The sequence below is a fragment of the Sus scrofa genome, chromosome 3, assembly GCF_000003025.6.
Source record: "Sus scrofa isolate TJ Tabasco breed Duroc chromosome 3, Sscrofa11.1, whole genome shotgun sequence".
Lineage (NCBI taxonomy): Eukaryota > Metazoa > Chordata > Mammalia > Artiodactyla > Suidae > Sus > Sus scrofa.
The window spans coordinates 72367122-72390436 of NC_010445.4; the positions used below are offsets into that span (position 1 = coordinate 72367122).

Sequence of the window (23315 nt, forward strand, 5' to 3'; positions counted from 1 at the left end):
GTGGGTTAAGGACCTGACATTGCTGTGAGCTGTGGTATAGGTCACAGATGCAACTCAGATCCTGCATTGCTGTGGCTGTGGCGTAGGCTGGCGGCTGTAGCTCCGATTCCACCCCCAGCCTGGGAACCTCCATATGCCACAAGTGTAGCCCTAAAAAGAAAAAAAAAAAAAAAAAAAAGGTATTTATTGTGAAAATGCTTACAGTGTATTGTTAAAAAAATAAGATGTAATGAAAATATTTTTTTCAACAAATGACTGAATATTACATGCAAAAGAATGAATTTGGATCCCTGTTTATTCCATATGCAGGAATTAACTCAAAATGGATCAAAGGTTTATACTTATGTTTTCTTTTAAGAGTTTTATATAACTCTTTTTTTTTTTTTTTTTTGCTTTTTAGGGCCGCACCTGCGGCATATGGAAGTTCCCAGGCTAGGGGTCTAATGAGAGCTACAGCTGCCAGCCTATGCCACAGCTAGAGCCACAACCATGGCGGGATCCGAGCTGCGTCTGCAACCTATACCACAGCTCATGGCAATGCCAGATCCTTAACCCAGTGAGTGAGGCCAGGGATTGAACCCAAAACCTCATGGTTCCTAGTAGGATTCGTTTCCACTGCACTATGATGGGAACTCCGTAAGAGTTTTATATAACTCTTAATAAGAGGTAGAACTATAAAACTCTAGAAGAAAACATTAATTTAAATCTTTATGAACTTGTCTTTTTTTTTTTTTTTAGGGCAAACACACAGTGTATGGATGTCCCCAGACTAGGGGTCTGATTGGAACTGTAGCTGCTGGCCTACACCACAGCTCATGGCAACTCCAGATCCTTAACCCACTCAGCAAGGCCGGAGATCGAACCTGCAACCTTATGGTTCCTAGTCGGATTCGTTTCCACTGCACTATGATGGGAACTCCGTAAGAGTTTTATATAACTCTTAATAAGAGGTAGAACTATAAAACCCTAGAAGAAAACATTAGTTTAAATCTTTATGACCTTGGATTAAGCAATAATTTCCTAGCTATGACACCCAAAAGCACAATAATCAAATAAAAAATAAACTAGACTTAATCAAAATTTAAAACTTTTAGCTTCAAAGGACACTATTAAGAAAGTTAAGATACAACCCACAGAATGCGAGAAAATATTTGCAGTCATCTATCAGATAAGATTCTAGTATACAACAAATATTATTTTTGGAATCTAAAAAATATTACAAATGGAGGAATTCCTGTCGTGGCTCAGCGGAAACGAATCTGACTAGCATCTATGAGGACGCAGGTTCAATCCCTGGCCTCACTCCGTTGGTTAGGGATCCGGTGTTTCTGTGAGCTGTGGTGTAGTTTGAAGATTTGCCTCAGATCTTATGTTGCTGTGGCTGTGTCATAGGCCAGTGGCTAGAGCTCCAATTTGACCCCTAGCCTGGGAACCTCCATATGCTGTGGGTGTGGCCCTAAAAAGACAAAATAAATAAAAATAATACAAATGGATTTATTTACAAAACAGAAAAAGATTCATAGAAATAGAAAACAAACAATGGTTGCCAAAGGAGAAAGAGTGGAGAGGGATAAATTAAGAGTATGGGATTAACAGATACATATCACTATATATAAGTATTTACTGTTTAGCACCAGGAACTATATTCATCTTGTAATAACCTATAATAGAAAACAATCTGAAAAAAATATGTATCACAATCACTTGGCTGTGTACCTGAAATTAACACAATATTGTAAATCACCCATACATCAATTTAAAAAAAGGCAGGAGTTCCCATCATGGCACAGCGGAAACGAATCTGACTAGGAAACACGAGGTTGCGGGCTCGATCCCTAGCCTCTCTGAGTGAGTTAAGGATCCGGCATTGCCGTGAGCTGTGGTGTAGGTCACAGACTTGGCTTGGATCTGGTGTTGCTATGGCTCTGGTGTAGGCTGGCAGCTGTAGTTCTGATTACACCCCTAGCCTGGGAACCTCCATGTGCTGGGAGTGTGGCCCTAAAAAGCAAAAAAATAAAAAAGGGCAAAAGAAACAAACCAAAAATATTCTAGTACACAGAATATGTAAAGAACTCTTAGAACTCAACAATAAAAAGATAACCCAAGTTTTAAAATGGGCAAAGTATTTGAATAAGCATTTCTACAGCAAAGACATTCAAATGAGTGATAAGCACAAGAAAAAATGCAAAATCATTAGAGAAATGCAAATCAAAACAAGGCACCCCTTCACATCCACCAGGATGAGTCCTGCCACCAAAAAAAGGGAAATTAATGAGCATTAGCAAGAAGGTAGAAAAATTGGAACCCTCATACACTGCTGTCAGGAATCTAAATGGTGCAGCTACCATGGAAAACAATTTGGCAGTTCCTCAAAAAGTTAAGCAGAGTTACCTTATGACCCAGCAATTCCACTCCTAGGTATACACTCAAGAGAAATGAAAACATATGTTTTCATTTCAAAACTTACACATGAATGTTCATAACAGCATTACTTGTAATAGCCAAAAAGTGAAAACAACTCAAATGTCTATTAACTGATGAATGGATAAACAACTCGTGCTATAGCCATACAATGGAATATATTCAGCCATAAAAAGGAACAAAGTATTGCAACATGGATGAACCTTGAAAACATTAGGCTAAGTGAAAGAGGCTAGACACAATGTCACATATTATATAATTCTATTTATATGAAATGCTCAGAATAAGCAAATCCACAGAGTTAGAAAATAGATTATTGGTTGCCAATGACTTGGGTGGATGGGGTGCATGAGGAATGAGGAGTGACTGGTAACAGGTATGAGTGTCATTTGGACGTAATGAAACATCTGGCATAAGATAATGGTGATGATTGTACAATGTTGTGAATATACTAAAACCCACTAAATTATACATTATTTATTTATTTATTTATTGCTTTTTAGGGCCAAACCTGCAGCAGATGGAAGTTCCCAGGTTAGGGGTCGAATCAGAGCTGTAGCTGCTGGCCTATACCACAGCCACAGCAACGTGGGAACTGAGCTGAGTCTGCAACCTACACCAGGCAATGCTGGATCCCTGACCCACTGATCAAGGCCAGGGATCAAAACTGCATTCTTATAGATACTAGTCAGATTCATTTCCACTGCACCACAATTGGAATTCCTATACACTTTAAAATAATGACTCTTATGCTATACAGTGCTATCTCAATTTAATGAAACAAAAAATAGCATACAATTTCAATTTAAATTCAATTTAAATAAAAATAAAAAATTAAATTTAAGTAAAATTAAATTTAAAATAAAACGCCATTTAATTTATTTTTTTGGCCACAGTGTGCAGCGGCTTGATGTGGGATCTCAGTTCCCAGTCCAGAGACTGAAACTGGGCTGCAGCATTGAAAGCACCAAGTCCTAACCACTGGATCACCAGGGAACTCCCTATATATGCTACTCTAAAAGAGCAGTAGATAAAACAAAGACTAGAAGATGTTAACCTCTAGTTAGCGATAGGCAGCAATATGGGTTTCCATATGTATTACATATTTATGTATGTTCTATATTATATATATATAATATATATATTATATGTATAATATATATATATTATATATTGCTGTGTTAATTGAACCATTGGGCAGTAAAAGTAAAGACAAAATAAAACAGCGTGCAGATTATCTGTCCATTTAGAGTCTCCCAGGGCAGTTTTTCTGGCCTAGTGGCACAGTCCAGAACGGTGGTTAAGAAAGCACCTTGGGGAGTTCCTGTTGTGGCGCAGTGGTTAACGAATCTGACTAGGAACCATGAGGTTGCGGGTTCGGTCCCTGCCCTTGCTCAGTGGGTTAAGGATCCGGCATTGCCGTGAGCTGTGGTGTAGGTTGCAGATGCGGCTCGGATCCCGCGTTGCTGTGGCTCTGGCGTAGGCCGGTGGCTACAGCTCCGATTCGACCCCTAGCCTGGGAACCTCCATATGCCGCTGGAGCGGCCCAAGAAATAGCAACAACAACAACAACAACAAAAAAAGAGAGAGACCAAAAAAAAAAAAAAACACCTTGGGGGAATTCCTGCTGTGGCTCAGTGGTTAACGAACCTGACTAGTAACAATGGAGTGTCAGGTTCAATCCCTGGCCTTGCTCAGTGGGTTAAGGATCCGGCATTGCTGTGAGCTGTGATGTAGGTCGCAGATGTGGCTCAGATCCCGAGTTGCTGTGGCTCTGGTGTAGGCCGACAGCAACAGCTCCAATTCGACCCCTAGCCTGGGAACCTCCATATGCCATGGGTGCGGCCCTCTAAAGACCAAAAAAAAGAAAAAAGAAAAAAAGAAAGCACCTTGCAAGCCACATTGCTCAGGCTCAAATACTGGCTCTTCCTCCGACTAGCTCTGTAACCTGGCTCAATTCACCTCATTGCTGTGTGCCTCAGTTTCCTCACCTGTAAAGGGGCCTCAGAATAATATGTACCTCAGAAGGCCCTGTGGATTCAAGGAGTTAATTCATTGAAAGTTCTTGAAACAGGCTTTGCGCATAGCAAGATTTTGATAAATGTTAGCCGGTCTTGGAGATGTTGCTTGAGTGGCTCAGGTTCCAGGCTAGGGAATGATCACATCTGACCTCACTGAAGTCCTGTCAGGAGCCATTGGGAGAAGCCCAGATTATACCTTCTGAAGTAGAGGTAAACAAGTGAAGGCACAGGTTTTCATCTACATGGAGGCAGGTTTTAAAAAGTGCATCTTTTTCCTCACTGTGGTTGAATGGCTAATTTGGGGTCTTCCACCACCCACGTGATTAACGAGGTTGATTGCTATCACTGAAGTATGGTTGCTTCAGCTCCCTACCAAGGTGCACTCGGCCTCATGGCAGATGTCTGGAGTCCTAATCGGCTGCTGGGAGAAGAAGGGGGCAGCTATAGTTAGGTCCTTCCTACTGTAGTGAACGTGGGTCCAGGGGGCATTCAGGGGAGCCAGAGCCGTCTCACAGAGCCCCACTGTTAGGGCATGAAAGCTGGGGGAGGCAGCCTAGATGGGCTTGGGTGGCTAACTCCGCCCACCTGCGTGTGGCTTCTCTGGCATGCCCCTTTTTCCTTCCCCTCTACTGCCCTCTCCTCTTCCCCATAAAGTCTAAAGGTGATAGTACCTTCTGGGATGTTTAGAGCAAATCTCTCGGGTAGTTTCTTCCTTTCTGCTTCCACCTCAATCAAGGCCTGGTGAATAGTTACCCCAAATGCCAAGCTGGGGCTTTTTGCTGCCAGTTTTTGGATAACTTCCATTTTTGTTGTTGTTGTTGTTTGTTTTTCTTTTAGAGTGTTAACAGAAGAAGGCCTGTGTGTCAGAAGTCAGTGCTATGGCAGGAGGCAGAAGCAGAGATGGGTGCCCATGAAGGCAGTATTATTTCCCAAGGCAGCTATGGATACTATCTTATCTAGTTATCTCAAATGGAGGACTAAGACATCTTAGATATCTTTTTTTTTTTTTTTTTTTTTTTTTTTTTGTCTTTTGTCTTTTTAGGGCTGCACCCATGGCATATGGAGGTTCCCAGGTTAGGGGTCAAATCAGAGCTGTAGCTGCTGGCTGACGCCACAGCTACAGCAATGCCAGATATGAGCCGTGTCTGTGACCACAGCTCACAGCGACACCAGGTCCTTTTCCCACTGAGCAAGACCAGGGATGGAATCTGTGTCCTCATGGATGCTAGTCAGATTTGTTTCTCTGGGCCACAACAGGAACTCCTTAGATATCTTCTAATGTTGTTGTTTTTTTTTTTTTTTACAGCCCTCCCTCCAGTTAAAAGGGTGAGCAACTCATCCAAGATTACCTAGAGCCAGGACTAGAACTCAGGTCCCTCAATCATAGGTAGAATATAATTTTCCTGGTAGAATTTTGATGCTCAAGAGCAGGAGCCCCAGAACCCCAGGGAAGGTAATGAAGAAGAGGACAGGAGTTCCCGTCGTGGCACAGTGGTTAACGAATCCGACTGGGGACCATGGGGTTGCGGGTTTGGTCCCTGCCCTTGCTCAGTGGGTTGATGATCCGGCGTTGCCGTGAGCTGTGGTGTGGGTTGCAGGCGCGGCTCGGATCCCGAATTGCTGTGGCTCTGGCGTGGGCCGGTGGCTACAGCTCCGATTCAACCCCTAGCCTGGGGGCCTCCACGTGCCTCGGGAGCGGCCCAAGGAAATAGCAAAAAGACAAAAAAAAAAAAAAAAAAAAAAAAAAAAGAGGACAGCTAGGGGCAGAATTACCAAGAAAATGATTTCCTAAATGCAAGGACGTGCAAACAGAATAACTTTGAAGAACTGCAAGTCGTTCTGTATGGCTGGCTAAAGGCAGAGACAAGAGACTGGCAGGCTGTGCACTGGTGAGCCTGGTGGGAACAGATCCTGAAGGGTCTGTAAGCTATGCTGGGAAGTTTGGGTTTTCTTTTGTAGACCATGGATAGAGGTGGGACTTGGTGGCCTTTAAGCCCGGGAGTGATGTGGTCAGATTGGAATCCTCATGTGGTCAGGCCAGGCAACGTGGCCAGAGGACTCAGCCCTGGAAAGCTTCTCTGGGAGTGACCGCCTATTTATATGTTTGGCTGGGTGCTGTCTCTTTGGCAGGAGGTGACAGGCCCAGCGATGCTGAACCGTATGTGGTTCACTACTTGGGTAGCTGGGGGTGGGGGTGGGGTGGGGTGTGAGGTGGATTCAGCTCACAAACCTCAAGCTCTTGGCAAACAGGTGACAGAAAATAAGTAACTGCTCTAGAGGTGAACCCAAGAATGGTGATTCATTGCCCAAACTGCTGACTGGGGTGGGGCATGTAATGGTGATATATGTGTGGCTGGGTGTTGAGTGGGTAAGGGAGGAGACTGGGAGGTGGGGGGAGACCAGCCTTCTAAACATGTGGGACAAGTCCAGGGGCTATGACACAACAGGTGTTTGTCAACCTGTTCAGTCTCCTCCTGACTGTGGTGGTGGCTGTGGCCTAACAGCTGGTGATAGGAAAGGGGTTGTGACAAGAAATACAGCAAGCCCAGAGGGGGCTCATCGATTTCCAGTCCTCAATCCAGAAGAGCACTGGATCTGCTCAAGCTGCCTCAAAGAGAAAGGAGAAGAGTTTTGAATGCAATTCCCCATTCAAAAGGGACAAAGTGAATGAAACTCTTTTTTTTTTTTTTTTCTTGTCTTTCTGCCTTTTCGCCTTTTCTAGGGCCACTCCTGCGGCATGTGGAGGTTCCCAGGCTAGGGGTTGAATCGGAGCTGTAGCCACCGGCCTATGGCAGAGCCACAGCAACTCAGGATCCGAGCCGAGTCTGCGACCTACACCATAGCTCACGGCAACGCCGGATCCTTAACCCACTAAACAAGGGCAGGGATCGAACCTGCAACCTCATGGTTCCTAGTTGGATTTGTTAACCACTGTGCCATGATGGGAACTCCCTGAATGAAACTCTTAATAGTCTAACTGCCTGGCATCTGATAGTCACTGCTCCAGTGCCCTCTTTTATCCAGGGTTCTTACCCGTATCTTTTATTTATTTATTTATTTAGTTTGCTTGTTTGTTTGTTTGGTTTTGGCTGCGCCCATGATGTGCAGAAGTTCCCAGGACAGGGATCAAATCCTTTCCATAGCAGTGACAATGTAGATCCTTAAAAAGGGATCTCCAGTAGCTTTTATTTTTAGCTTTTCCATTGCTTCCTTATTACTCTGCCTTCAGTAAAGTTCCTTTCAAACCCCTCTACCCCCCAAAAAAACCTTCCTCCTGTTCTCTTCCCTCAAGTTATTGCCCTATTTCTTTACTCTCTTTGGCAGCAAGTATTTGAATTGCTGCTTCCTCAGCCCTCAGGCCCTTCTCTCCTGCTGTAATCTGGCTTCCCTGCCATATCTCCTCTGAAATTCTACTCCCTGAGGATGATTTTTTTTTTTTGTCTTTCTGTCTTTTCCAGGGCCGCTCCCATGGCATATGGAGGTTCTCAGGCTAGGGGTCTTAATGGGAGCTGTAGCCGCTGGCCTACGCCAGAGCCATAGCAATGTGGGATCCGAGCTGAGTGCGACCTACACCACAGCTCACGGCAATGCCAGATCCTTAACCCGTTGAGCGAGGCCAGGGATCGAACCCACAACCTTATGGTTCCTAGTTGGATTTGTTAACCACTGAGACATGATGAGAACTCCTCCCTGAGGATACTTATGACATTGAAATTGTCTTCTCCAGTATCCCCTTTATCTCTAAAATTACTAGGGGTAGGGGTGGGGGTGGGGTTAAAAAAAACTTTTAGAAATTAGATTTCAGTGTTTTGTTTGTTTTGCTTTTTAGGGCCGAACCTCTGGCATATAGAAGTTCCCAGCTGAATCGAAGCTACAGTTGCTGGCCTACACGACAGCCACACCAGGTCCAAGCTGTGTCTGTGACCTACACTGCAGCTCACAGGAATGCCAGATCCTTAACTCACTGAGGGAAGCCGGGGATCAAACCTGCATCCTCACAGACACCAATCGGGTTTGTTACCGTTGAGCCACAACAGGAACTTCCTCAGTTTGTTTTTTATCTTAACTGTTAACATTTAAGATTTTTGTGTTTTCTAAATGTCATGAATATTTAGAATTATGCTTGTATATAGTTTATAAATAAGCATAATGACTATAGATTGTATTTATAATTTATAAATAAATGAGCATGTAATTAGGGTCTATGCTAAAGATTTTACAGAACGGGTACATTTTCAGAAAATGTTTGGAGACCACTGGTTTTCAAGATAAAGCTTAAACCCTTTATTATGGCATTCAAAACTGTTTATAGTTTAGCTTCGAATGATTCTGTGGCTTCCTTCACTTCCTCTTCCCTCCCTTTACCATGCTCTAACTACAATGGGCTATTATACATTTCACAACTGTACCAAAACTTCATGTTTTAATTCGGAGTATTTTTGCACATAGTAGATGTTCAATCAAACCTGTTAAACCTGGCAATTACATCAATAATGCTACAGCATTATTGTCATTCCATTGGCCTTGAAACTTTTGTCCTTTAGTCCTTTACTACTCTCAAGGGTGCTATCCTGGTTTTTCCTCCCCCTGCTTTGACTATTCCTTCTTCATTGGCTGCTTCCTCCATATTCATTCTACAGATACTTACTGAGCCCCTGCTATATATCAGGCATGGTGACAGGTGTTAAGAGATACAGTGGTGAATAATCAGACTAGGTCCCTTACCCCCAGGATATACCCCAAAGCTCAATCTCTAGCCCTTTCCTCCAGTTACCTGTCTCCCTGTAGCTCTGATTTCCCTTCAGAATTGGTCTCCTATTTCAAGCTACTTGTTGAATATTTCTGCCTGCAAATACTCCCATCACCCTGTCTGAATTGACTGCTCCCCTTCCTTACATCTTTCTCTGGTCTCCATACTGTTTCAATGTCTCTTGCATTGGCTACTCTCTGTATGCATTTCTGTTGATACCATTTCCCAACCAATATTATAAACTGCTTATCTGACATAGTTTTCTTTTTTTCATCTTTTTAGGGCTGCACCCACAGCACATGGAAGTTCCCAGGCTAGGAGTTGAATCGAAGCTGTAGCCTCTGGCCTATGCCACAGCCATAGCAACACTGGATCGGAGCAGTTTGTCATCTACACCACACAGCTCACTGCAAAGCTGGATCCCTTAACCCACTGAGCAAGGCCAGGGATCAAACCCGTGTCCTCATGGATACTAGTCGGATTTGTTACTGCTGAGCCACAGTGGGAATCCTGAGGTAGTTTTCTAACTGTTGTTCCTGCCTTTATTTTCTCCAAGTTGCCATTCTTCCTATCCTATTCATCCTTGCTGCCTAAATCAATATTGTACAAATTATTGCTAATTTTCTTTTAAGGGGTAGAAAAGGGAAGTGGGGGGGGTGAGGAAAACTGGAGGCCTACTTTTTTTTGGCTGCACCATCATATGGAAATTCCTGAGCCAGGGATCGAACCTGAGCCACAGCAGCGATCCACGTTGCTGCAGTGACACCTTACCTGTCCTGGCCCCTCAGGACGACTGTCTTCTCTCAGCTTATAATTTAGTACACATTGCTTTCTTCTAATATTTCTCTGCCCCAAAATGTTGTGAAAAGAAATGGGCCTTTGACTTTTCGAGATTAAAATATATTGAATCTAAAGTATATTCAAAGTTGTTTTACTTTCCCCTCCCAAGCCCAAGAGATGTGTATTTTAACATTTCCATTTTATATAAAGCTTAAATAATTTGCCCAAGTGGCAGAATTCAAATTTTAATTCAGGGTTAACTCCAGAACTTGAGCTCCATAGTGAGCATAAAGTACATGGTAGACCCCAATCCTACCTCCAGGGACTCTTGGAAACAGGTCTGTACCTCAGAAAAAAAGCAGCAGATGCCCTGTAGGAATAAGCCTCAACAAATATTTATGGTGGTTAATACTCCCCTCCCCCGGGGAATTTCTCTCCGTTGTTAGTGATCTCCCACAGTGCCTGGTTTGAATTGCACTTTGGCATCTAATCGTCTTTTGTCCTATGCTGCTGTTGCTAGTTTGTCTAATGGTAGAAAATTCTTCTCTCATCAGGTTCAGCCTAGACCCACTGGCTGATGTGAACATGAGGCTGCTAGGCCTTTACAAGGTCCTCCTAATCCACTGAAGAGAATTGTGGCACTCAAATCTAAGAATCTCTTGTAGTTTTGTTATAAATGTAGTCTTCTGATTAGGTATGGGGTGGGACCCAGGAATCTGCGTTTTTAACATTGAGGTCATTCTTAGGCAGTTGTCAATGGATCAGTCTGCATTCCTGCCTGAGAGAACTGCCCCATTCGGGCAGAATTATTTCCCGGTACAATGATTTCTCTAAACACTGCACACAGCTGAGGAATTAGAAGCTGGGCCTCCTTTGTTTCTGGATGGGCAATTGGCAGGTGTAATAACATCCTCTGACAGGCTGCTTGCCACAGGTGCATGCTTGACACGTGCGCCCCGCTGGTACCATCCCCCATTCAGTCCTGCTACCCAACCAAGACCCTCCATCCCCACCTCCACCTCTTCTAAGGCCCTCCCCACCCCGCCCCACCCTAGCCCCTGGCCCTTCCCTCCACCTCAGCCCCTCCCTTCACCCCCAGTCCAGCCCTTCCCTCCTCCACCTCCTCTCTGGGTCCCCCACGCTCCTCCCACCTCAGAACATTTTTTCTTTTTTGTTCCTAAGAGTTTTCCACGTGAGATTGGGGGTGGGGCTGGTAAGAGAGGATATACTGCCATTCATCAGAGGTCTAGAGAATGGGCATACTTTTTCCATCTAAGAAATCCCTTATGTTTTCCATCAGAGAAATGGGCAGAGGCCTCTCTCTGGAATCTGGCTGGAGAGATGTCACTTTTCAAGAGAGCATCCCCATCTCTGCAACCACCCCAAAATGGGCGCAGCCTGCTGTGCTCCTTTGTTGGAACTGAGAGGGAATGGAATCTTACCAATAAGGTGAAAAGGACTTGAGAAAATACCAAGGACGGGCCCACCCTTCTCCCTACAAAGCCCTTATGCTAAAAGGGGAGGGGGAAAAAAATGCACCAACAAAGAGTTTAAGATAGTAGTTCCCAGCTTTTTCAAATATGAAGCATTTTTTAACCAATCCATTTTTAATTTTTAAATTCTTGACATTACAGAACTAAACTGAAGTTTATTAACATTCCACTCTTACATTTCTTATCGACAAACAGAAAATTCATGAGCCAAAAACCCAAAACAAAACTAAAAACAGGGAAAAGCTTATAAAACTAAATATGAATCCCAGCATTAACAGCTGAACAGAGAATGTGATTTTTAAATTCTTAGCGGATGATAAAGTTGTGTAGAAACTGAACACTTACAAATTATTTAAAACCTGGAATCACTGACCAGAAATTACACAGTTGGATCATGGGAAAACAGCAGAAAGGGGTTATGAGTGAACCTACACTGTTCTAGCTGCACCCCATGCCCTTCTCAGAGGAAAGCCTGGCATTGATTAGATATTGGGCCAGACTAATACTGGCAGCAGAACCAGTGATAGTAACCTGCCTACCAGAAGAGCCTTCCACTGGATTGGCAATTTTGATCTGGGCCCCGGACATCTGGCGGATCTCATTAATGTTGGCGCCTTGGCGCCCGATTATGCAGCCAATTAAGTTATTTGGAATGGTGAGTTCATGGGTGGTTTGAGTAGATGCATCCAAACTTGCCCAATAGCCTTTCACCTCTGGAGAGCTGGAGTCAATTCCGGCGAATCCGGTCCCGCCGTGCATCATGGCAAAGTGAGACTGTTGTCTTGCCACCTGGTTCAGCTTGGCCAGATCGAGCGGAGAAATGGTGTGTTGTCCTTGAATCGAGTAGGCATCTAGAGGTGTTCCCTCCAGGTCATGGGTGGCATGAGGGTAGCCCGCAGCGTCGCTGCACCGATCTTGGCCGCCCGCGCAGATGACCGGAGAGCTGGCCGGCATGGGCTGGTACGGAATGGTCATGACTCTCCCTTGCGGAGACTGGGAGAGCGTCTCCAGCATGACCAGGCAGATCTGCTTGACACACTCGGTGACAGACTGCGGCACGCCAGCAATGGTGATGGCCCGCTCGGTAGAGTTGGGCAGCATATCCCCCGCCACCTGGACCTGGGCCCCCGTACTCTCGCGGATCTCTTTGATCTTACAGCCGCCTTTCCCAATCAGGGAGCCGCACTGGGTGGCCGGCACCACGAGCCTCAGGGTGACCGGGGGCCTGCTGGCCGCCGTGCTGTTGGTCATGGAGCTGTTGATATCTTCTTCCAGCTTGTCGATGATCATAGCGAAGGCCTTAAAGATGGCATTGGTGGGGCCGGTCAGAGTGATGATTCTCTCCGGACAATTCCCCTCCGAGATGTTGATCCGCGCGCCACTCTCCTCGCGGATCCTCTTAACCGACTCCCCTTTCTTCCCAATAATGCTTCCTACTTCCTTTCCGTGCATAAGCAGCCGAATGGTGAGAGTCACATTTAGTCCACTTTCAGTCACACCGGCATCCATGGCGAGCGGCGGGCGGCGTTCGGGGGAGTTGGGCTCGTTACGTGGTCAAGTCTTTGGTGGCTGGCGGGGGGAGGGGAGGTGTAGGCCCAAAACTGCCGGCGCGAGGCGAGCGAGGGCCGCGGGAGCGAGCGGGCGCGGGAGGGAGGCCGCGGCGTCGTCGCAGGGGCGGGCGGCGGCGGCGGAGGGGGCGAGCGGGGCCGGGAGCGGCGGGCGGGCGGGTGGGCGAGGGCGCGGCGGTGGCGACTCCGGCGGCAGCCTCGGCGGTCTGGGCGGGGCGGGAAGCCCGCTTTCAACCCCGCGTACCCTCTGACCCCGGAAGTGCTTGTGCGCAGGACCCCTTGAAAAAAAAAAGAGGACCCATGGTTTTTAGGTCACAAGATTACGCCAATCCCCATGGAATAGTTTTTTAGAAAACCCTTTTACCAGCCTAGCATTGAAAATAAAGCCCCGGTGGGTAAAAGCTGTGAGTCCGGCAAGGCTTAAAAACGAACATGTATTCTATTAACCCTAGAGGCGCCGGCGGATGATTGGAAATGTAGTGTTGTGAATGACGGTGCGACACATTATTTTTCCTCTCTATAAAAGCGATTTGGACACGGAGCGACTCGGACAGCCCCGGGAGAAACTGCAGGCGGCAGCTAGGACGCCGCGGGTTTAAAACGTGCGCGTGAGGCAGCCAGAGCGCGTGCGCGAGGGTGTGGGGAGGATGGGAGGGGCAACTGTGGTCTTCCGGGGGGAGGGGCGGCGAGGCGAGGCCCGCTGGGCGGGCGCGGGCGCGGGCGCGCGCCGGCGGGCGGGCACGTGGGGCCCCTTCGTCCTCGGCGTCCGGGCGCCCCGCGCCAGCCCCCACCCCCTCCCCGCCACCGCGGAGGCGGCCTGTGAGGAGAAAGGCCGAAAGCCCTCCTGCGCCGCCGCCAAATTCGCGGCTCTACTGATGGTTTCTGGGAAGTGTTAGAAACATGGCCATAAAGAGTATGGCGTCCATTTACATAATGCTTTGTCTGCATTTTGCAACTTTGTTAGACCCGCAGAAACCCCCACCTCCTGCGCAGGTGTTTAGTCGCTGCCACCTTGTCAGACATTTCAGACAGTGGCGTTCATTTAGGGCACCGCATTTACCCGTGCTCGGGGAGTTCCTGCGGTTTTCCCCGCCAAGGTTAAGCTCCCGCTACTGCACATCGGCCTTTTCCCGCATGGTGCAGCCGCCGCGCCGCGCCCGCGCTCTCTGGGGGCGGCCCCCAACCGGGCCCGCCATCTTGGAAGGCCTTTGCTGCCGAGTGTCCAGCCGCGGGTTCCTCTCGCTAAAGAAAGGTCGCTGGGGTGGTTGGTGTGGCAGTTGTGATTTCTGCCCTTTCCCCTTTCCTTTGGCTGAGCCTGACAGAAAAGACCGGGTGCTTAGCGTCCTTCCGGATCCCTGAGAGAAAGCGGCTAACGTGGCGGCCCCTCCGCCCCCTCCTTCGTCCCCGCGGGCGTAGCCGCCATGTTTCCTGAACACAAAATGGCGACACGTGGCCTGGATTCGTCGCCAACGAGAAATTGGGGTCGGCCTGAAAGCTCTAGAACGCGCCCCTCCCCCCTCCCGGCTCCGGATGCCGGTGGGTTGGGGCCTTTCCCGTGCAGCGAGTACTCTTACCAGATAGGAGTGAAACCCTGCAGGCTGGTCCCAACCTCAGCGGGCGAATTTTATTGTAATTTTCAAATTAATTTGAAAGGGGAACGTGAATAAGTGAAATGTGGGCATCATACCGAGTCTCTGCTCATTTCAAGTTTAATAATGGATGATTGTGGGGGCGGGGGCGAGGAAACAGAACCATTGATTAGTTTGGGCCCCCAGTACCAGAACATTTAGAGATCACTGCTTTAGGAAACGAAATGGGAAGTTACTGCTTTCCTAGACCAGTGTATAGGCTGTTATGCTGGAGAGATAAAGAAATGCTATTGTAAAGCTTTTTAAAAAAGACCATTTCCTTGAATGACTAGAATACTTATGACCTTTTACATGGGTCAGCTGGCCAGTGAACCTCGGTTTACCATCATTGTTGACTTACAGGCTAGAAGGAAAAGACGTTTATTGTGCATTTGCCGGTGCTAGAGCCTGTGCTAGCCATTTTATTGCATACTGTCTTTAATTTTTACAGTGATCCTCTGAGGTACGTGTTCTGTCTCTCTTTTAACAGATGAAATCACTTAGATGAAGTGACTAATTCAAGGTCACGCACTGTTCAGGATGGAATTCAGACCTTCTGATGTACTTATTGGTGAGCACATTTCCCAACTTTTCTCTTAAGTCAGGGTTTTAGAATTTAAGTGCTATTTGGATGAGCTTGTCATTAAAAGGATCCCTCAGGTAACCTTTTGTTGCATAGTCACCTGTTTGTATCTGCTTGGGAGTTTTTCCTGGTGTGAGCTATACCTGTAAGGGGCTCAGGTGCTATTTTTTTAAATGAGGTGTCTGGGTGAGGATGGAGAGGAGGAAGTGATTCAGCCCTGCATCAGACCTCAAGTATCTGTCAGTCCAGCCTGGTCTCTGGCACAACTGAGTCTACCTGGCTCTGTGGAAGCAAACAATTTCTTTCTCTGTATGACTCAGTTGCTTCCTTCAGCTACCCATGGGCATGAGCATGACTTCCGCCTTCCCCACCCCAACCTCCACCCAGGTAAAAATAAATAAAATAAATTTGCTCTGGCGCCAAGCCTCCAGTTCTTTGCAGATATTGACAGAGCGTGACAGAGTTTTAGATAAATCATGGTCTGTGGACTTTTCAATTCAATGTGACAAATGACTTGTAGCCCAAGCAACAGATACGTGTTTCAAAAGAGCCGTTCCTACATGGGTGTTAAGAGATGGAAAGAAGAGCTTTTTGCTGCCTCTAATTTACATTTAATATGGTATATTAGACTTTACAAAGTGTTTTCACATTACCTTGTATAATTTTACAAACTAATAGGTACGTATTTAACAGCCACAGTGACAGTAATAGTACTAAGTGCTTACTCTGTCCCAGGCACTACTTTATTTTGGGTGTTAATTCAGTGCCTCTCGCTTTTTTTTGTTATTGTTGTTCTGACATTTTAAAAGGAAACCACCATAAGAAATATATTTTACATAACAACTCAATCATATATACACACATGTAAAGGAAACTTTTTTTTTTTTTTTTTGTCTTTTTAAGGCTGCACCTGCAGCACATGGGAGTTCCTGGGCTGGGAGTTAAATTGGAGCTTTAGCCACTGGGCCCACTCCATAGCCACAGCATTGAGCCGAAGCTCACGGCAGTGCTGGATCCTTAACCCATTGAGGAAGGCCAGGGATCAGACCCGAATCCTCATGGATACTAGTCGGGTTTGTTACCACTGAGCCACAATGGGAACTCCTGGAAACAAAATTTTTTTCAAAACACTACTTACTATATGCAATGCATTCTGGTAATTTCTGTTTTCCTCTTTACATTAAAAAAAAAGGGGTACATATCAAACTGAACACATGAAAAACCCATTATTAGGTTGTGAGCAATATAATTAGTGTACCCATTTAAACCTTCCCAGACATCCTGAGATGGGGATGATGTTTCCATTTTACAGGGATAGAGAGAGGTGAAGGATTTTGTCTAAGGTCACACAGCTCTTAACTGGTAAAATTAAGATTTGAATCTAGGCCATTTGAGTCCAGAGCCTATATACTTAACCACTGAGGTAGATGTTGTCTCTACAGAGAGCTTTATCTTGTAGGGAGACATTGATATTAGTAAACGTTAACTCAGGGGACAACAAAGGGACTGAATTACATATAATCAAGAATTATCCTGATTCAAACCATTCTGGTCTCTAAATCTGCAACCTATTTCTTTTCCCTAAAGGAAATTTTATCCACTGGGTCTTTCTTCCCAAGACTGTGTATTTTGAGCTTTTCTGCCAGAAATATTTCTTTTATTTCTTCTTTTCCGAGTCCCTGGGACTCTCTTCACCACCTCAGGCCTTCCCTTTCCCAGGTCTCAGCACCACCCCATCAGAGTCTTATAGCCTCTCCCTTGGGTAGCCCACGTTTAGCTGTTGATTAAATTGTAATATGTCTTGGTGTTGATAATGTGTTGTAAAGACGGCAGGTGCCTTGGGTGACCCTGATATCTGGCAGACAGGGCGCTGGACTTGGGAATTGGTGGTTTTGTCCCCTAGCTAAAGCTGTGTCACTGACTAGCTTTGAGACTTCTGCAATCTAGTTCATTTATCTGGGCTTCAGTTTTCCCATGTGTAGAACCAGAGGTTAAATGATCTCTAAGGCCTCTTCTAATTCTGTCCAGAAAGTGATGATATTTGATGATTTTGGTTATTTATCCCTGGGAGGGAGGATTGTGTGAATGTTTTACTTATTGTAAATTGTCTACTCCCTTCCTCAGACCTGCACTATCTTGTGGACATGTGGATGAATTTCTACACCACCCATTTTATAGATGAGACTACTGAGATACAGAACAACTGACTAAATAGTCACCACCCTATCCCTGGAGCCTCACTCATGACTCTCCTCTCAGGTTGGTTAAAGGGTTTTAGTAAGGTTGGGAAGGTGAGTCAGGCTTAGACTTTGGAAATTGAACCACAGGATTTTTGCTTCCTCTTACCTCACATTAGCAGGTTTTATAAAATCTTTCAAGGTGATTTCACATTTTAATTTAATCATCACAGGCCTTTGCCAGGAAGATGATATTATGCCCATTTTATGAAAGAATCATCTTTGGGTAAGAGTGATGAAGTGACTTGCTCAAGCTAACACAGCTTATTAGGGCTGGAGCTGGGCCTCTTGACTCCTAGTTGTAGATTGTTCCTTTCCTTGGCTTCTTATGTTTAAAGCACTGACTTTAATACATGGCATATAACTTTATCTTAAACTCAAAAAATTTTTTTTCCATCCAGTCTTTATTTCTGTCCCAGAACTTCCATTTCACTTGTGTTAGGTTCCTGACTCTTTTTTTTTTTTTTTTTTTTTGGCTTTTTAGGGCCGCAATCACAGCACATGGAGGTTCCCAGTCTAGGGGTCCAGTCGGAGCTACAGCTGCCGACCTATGCCACAGCCACAGCAACGCCAGATCCAAGCCTTGTCTTCGACCTACACCACAGCTCACAGCAATGCCAGATCCTTAACTCACTGAGCGAGGCCAGGGATCAAACCCAAAACCTCATGGTTCCTAGTCAGATTCATTTCTGCTGTGCCATGATGGGAACTCCTAGGTTCCTGACTCTTGATTCAGGAGAATCTCCTCCCTCTTGTTTTCTAATGCATATATGGGTTTGGGAAGTGGTGGTAATGAGACTGAGTTCCCTGGGGGCAAAGACCACCTTTTTTTTAATCCTAGCCTATCTAGAGCAGCAAGTATCCTACAGCTTTTAAAATCTGCCCTATTGGGAGTTTCCACTGTGGCTCAGTGAGTTAAGAACCCCACATAGTCTCTGTGAGGATGCAGATTCAATCCCTGGCCTTGCTCAGTGGGTTAAGGAGCCAGCGTTGCTGCAAGCTGCGGCATGGGTCACAAATGGGGCTCAGATCTGCTGTTGCTGTGGTATAGGCCTGCAGCTGTGGCTTGGGAACTTCCACATGTTGTGGGTGCAACCATAAAAAGAAAAAGAATTGCCCTATCAACATAAAGCATTTTCCACCAAACCACCGTTTCTTTTTCTCTTTTCCTTTCGGATTTAGCTTCCCATTTCTCTTTTATTTAAGATTATTGTAAATTGAGAAGGCTTTTTTCCTATTATTTTCCAGGATACTACAGAGGTCAGTTTAGAAACATGTGTTACCCACCTAGTGGATAGTAACAATTTGACCTCATATGATGATAATCCTGCACTGCTCTTAGGCACTCACTACTTGATTTCCTTCGAAAAAGTAGGAATATGTTGGCTTGCTTTACAGAACTCACCAGGAGATACAGCAACACCCTTGGCCTAAGTTCTCCCATTTGGGCAAAGTATTGCCCATGGCCCAGAGTTACTCCAACTGAAATAAGGCCTGGAGAAGGAGTGCAGAGAAGAGTTAAAGGGAAAATGAGAACAAAATGCAATTGCAAAGTGTAGAAAGTGAGGAATGAGAAGAAAGCAAGAAAAGGGAAAAGAATAGAGCAGAAGGAGGTTACACATCAGTGGAAGGGAGCTGAAGAGAGCAATCCAGAGGTCCATTAGCCTCTCCTGTGGTGTGAGATGAGCCAAGGAAGAGCATGCTCCTGAGCTGATCTTGAACAATGCATATCTTTTTTACCCTCTATTTCCAGTATCATGTAGGGGGAATTTGTTTCTGCTTAGGAATGTGATTTGATACCTGTAATTTTGATATTAGCTTCAGTTTAACTGGTTTATCAAGGAAAATGTGCTACAAAAATCACATAAGGTATTCTGTGTCAAGTTTCATTTTAGTCATTCATTCAGCAAATATTTATTTCTATTTTTAGTTTTTGGCCAAGCCCATAGCATGTTCCTAGGCCAGAGAGCAAACCCAGGCCAAAGCAGTGACCCGAGCAGCTACAGTGACAATGCCAGATTCTTAACCTGTTGTGCCACAAGGGAACTCCAGCAAATACTTATTGCTGGAGTTAGGGTTAGGGTTAGGATTAGGGTTTTATAGCCAGACATTAAGGCTATAAAAATGAGTAAGATCTTATCCTTGTCCTCAAGATGTTTATAGTCTGGAGAGAGGTAGACAGATGAGTAAACAGATTCAGTCTAATGGGATATGTGTAAGCTGTGGTGCTTACCAGGCTATGGTGTTACAGGTTCAGAGGAGAGTCCTTGATTGAGTCTTGGAGGGGATCTGGGAAGGCTGCCTAGAGAAGTTGTCATTCAAGCTGTGTCCCAGGTGGGAAACTGCAAGGTGGAGGGTATTCCACGCAGAGAGCTCAGTCCACTCCGAAGTTGTAGTCATTTCAGGAAGAAATGAAGAATGTTTGCGTGATCCAGTTTTGGTGATTGTTTTACTGCTTCGAAAATGTAGATCACTGAGACTTGATTGTGTTTGCTAGAGCGCAGAAAGTTAAAGTCTTTATTTTGTAGCAGTAATTCTCTTTTAAGATGAAGACACTAGAAATCACACTTCCAGGGATTTTAAGGATGGAATGTAAACAAAGCGCAACTTTGAATTAGCAAGTAATCATTAACCCTTCGTACAGTAAAAGAGGCTACAATGCACAGTATATCCCTTTCTTATCCAGCTTTTGGGTTTGATTGTGTTCTGCTTTGTTTATAAAGGGGTGTGTGTGGAAATTTAGGGTCTTCAATTAGCTGGTTAGGATGTTGGAGTTAGGGAGGAGTGAAAGGAGTTCAAGAAAATTGCTGTTTTATGACAGAACAAAGGAAATACATTTCAATAGCTCATTTCACTGATCCCACCTACTGAGCACAAGCAAGCTTTGGTGGCTTATTTATTTCCCAGAGACAATTGCTTAAGCCAGATAAAGTATTTGTTCATCATTCTTCACTGTGTAAAGTCTGTTGTGTCCACATTAAGAGCATTGATTTTTGTTTTTTGAAATGTGAATATAGTTGCATTAAACAAAAACCTTATGTGTATTCATTGGACAATACTGGGATTTTACCTGGATTAAAAGAAAAAAATGTGGAGTTCCTGTCGTGGCTCACTGGTTAAGGAATCTGACTAGGAACCATGAGGTTGTGGGTTCAATCTCTGGCCTTGCTCAGTGGGTTAAGGATCTGGCGTTGCTGTGAGCTGTGGTGTAGGTCACAGACATGGCTTGGATCCCATGTTGCTGTGGCTCTGGTGTAGGCTGGCTCCTACAGCACTGATTGGACCCCTAGCCTGGGAGCCTCAATATGCCGCGGGCGCAGCCTTAGAAAAGACAAAAAGACAAAAAAAAAAAAAAAAAAAATTAAATAAAAGAAAAAAATGTGTTATGTGTAGATTAGGGAAGAAGATCCTAAGAAAATAGTACATAAATTCAGTGGTTCTTTTTTTTTAGGGCTGCATCCGTGGCCTGTGGAGGTTCCCAGGCTAGGGGTCGAATTGGAGCTATAGCCATCAACCTACTCCACAGCCCCAGCAATGCTGGATCCGAGTGGTGTCTTCAACCTACACTACAGCTCACAGCAACGTCAGATCCTTAACCCACTGATCAAGGCCAGGGATCAAACCTGCACCCTCCTAGATGTTAGTCTGGTTTGTTAACTGCTGGGCTATGGTGGGAACTCCTTTTTTTGCCTTTTAGAAAGCAATTTTCTTTCTTTCTTTTTTTTTTTTTTATATTGGGGTATAGTTGATTTACCCCAACATATTTTACAGTGTTGTTTTTCAGGTATACAGCAAAGTGATTCAGTTATACATATATCTATTCTTTTTCAGATTTTTTTCCTGTATAAGTTACTACAGAATATTGAATAGAGTTCCCTGTGCTGTACATTAAGTCCTTGTGGATTATCTATTTTATATATGATAATGTGTATTCAGTCATTGTCTCGATCTCTCAGTAGTATTTGACACCCCCTTCTTACTACCTTTACTTGGCTTCCAAGATGCCCCTCCCTTGGTTCTCCATTGACCACACTAGCTCCTTCTCAAATTCCCCTGAGGGCCACCCCCTACCCCCTGCACTTTTGGCTAATTCCTTCTTATCTCCTCAGCCTCCAGTAGTGGAATACTCAGATCAGTCCTTGAATCCCTTCTTTGTCTATACTCATTTCCTAGGTGCTCTCTCCCTCTCTCTTTTTTTCTTTTTAAGGCCACACCCACAGTGTATAGAAGTTCCCAGGCCAGGGGGGTGAATTGTAGCTGCAGCTGCTAGCCCATGCCGCTGCCACAGCAATGCCAGATTTGAGCCACATCCTTGACCTACAGTGCCCGATCCTTTAACCCACTGAGCGAGGTCAGGGATTGAACCAGCATCCTCATGAATACTAGTTGGGTTCTTAACTCATTGAGCCATAACTTAAACTCCCGTAGGTGCTTTTTTAAGAATTTAAATACATGGGAGTTCCCATTGTGGTTCAGTGGGTTTAAGGCCCTACATCGTCTCTGTGAGGATGTGGGTTCAATCCCTGGCCTCATTCAGTGGGTTATGGATCTGGCATTCCCGTAAGCTGCAGTGTAGGTCAGATCTGGTGTTGCCATGTCTGTGGCATAGGCCTCAGATGCAGCTCCAATTTGAACTTCCATATGCTGCAGATGTGGCCTTAAAAAAAAGTTTTAAGTACCGTTTATACTCTGAGAATTCTCATGTGTATATTACTAGCTCGAATATCTTTTTTTGAGCTCAAGACTTTTTTTTTTTAGCTGTGCCTGTAGCACATGGGAGTTCCCTATCCAGGGCTTGAACCAGTGCCACAGCAGCTACCCAAGCCATTGTTAGTGGCAATGCTGAATATTTAACCTGCTGTGCTGCCACAAGGGAACTCCTGAACTCAGGACTCTTATGTCCAATTGCCTGCAGGATATTGCCACTTAGGTATCTAGTAGCTTCTTGAACTTAATATATTCAAACGTTAACTCTGGAACTTTTCTCAAACCTGCATCTCTGGCAGTTCCTTCCCATCTCAGTTTCAGTTATATTGAGGACTCGCCCTGGACTCTGTCTTTATTTTACACTCATCATCCAGTCCACTAGCAGGTCCTATGAGCTCTATCTTAAAATACATGTAGAGTTTGAACACTTCTCACCACCTTCCCTGCTACTATTGGAATAACCTTCTAAGTGGTCTTCCTCCTTTCCACCAATCTAATCTCAGCAGAGACCAGAAGAATCTTGCTAAGTGTATATCAGATCATGCCCCTCCTCTGCTGAAAACTATCCACTGGGTCCTACCCAGATTAAAAACTGAAATCCTTTCAGTGGTCTACAAGCCTGCCTGGGAACATCACCATCAAGTGCTCTCAGCTCCTCATCTTCTACTACTTCACACTTGTGCTCTGGTCACACTGGCACCCTTGTAGTTGCTCCAACATGCCAAGCTTTGGGACCTTTGTGGTTGTTTTTTTCTGGAACACTCCTTCTGGATGTGGATATGGACCTTCCCTTAACCTCCTTCAGGTTTCTACTCAACTGTCATCTAATCTGTGAAGCATTCCTTGACCGTCCTATTTAAAGTAAAAACCATCTCCTCCTGTTTCCCTTCCATGCTTTATTTTTCTCCACAGAATTTGTTGCTATTTTTGACGTACTATTCATTCATTTATTCTTTATTTACCTACCATGTGCCAGGCAATATTCTAGGGACTCTGTGCTATAGGTTATTATTTGTCACCCATGACTAGAATGTAAATTTTTCACCTACTTTGTTTTGCTCATTGCTATATCCCCAACTCCTAGAATAATAAAATAAATTTATTCATTTTTAAACAAAAAGGTATTG

General features: G+C 45.0%; 2 protein-coding genes across 20 annotated transcripts in view; one reads left to right on the forward strand and one right to left on the reverse strand.

Annotated features, from left to right (window-relative positions):
* Positions 1-23315, forward strand: part of ASPRV1 (aspartic peptidase, retroviral-like 1) — a 212607-nt gene that overhangs the window by 43164 nt on the left and 146128 nt on the right. For 9 of the 19 annotated variants that reach the window (XR_002342599.1, XR_002342598.1, XR_002342607.1 and 6 more), the window contains exons 1-3: positions 13953-14285; positions 15152-15232; positions 17369-17503. The gene's annotated coding sequence lies outside the window, so the exon portion shown is untranslated. Of the gene's footprint in view, positions 1-13477; positions 13636-13746; positions 14663-15151; positions 15233-17368; positions 17504-23315 lie in introns of those variants that run through there. The other 10 variants (XR_002342602.1, XR_002342605.1, XR_002342601.1 and 7 more) reach the window with 6 other exon arrangements.
* PCBP1 (poly(rC) binding protein 1) lies at positions 11522-13243 on the reverse strand. Its single transcript, XM_003125057.4, has one exon. The coding sequence runs from the start codon at positions 12972-12974 to the stop codon at positions 11904-11906; it is 1071 nt and encodes a 356-aa protein (XP_003125105.1). The 5' UTR covers positions 12975-13243; the 3' UTR covers positions 11522-11903.

Bases quoted from the DNA above. Each gene is read 5' to 3' on its own strand.
- PCBP1 (XM_003125057.4), bottom strand. From the start codon at position 12,974: ATGGATGCCGGTGTGACTGAAAGTGGACTAAATGTGACTCTCACCATT.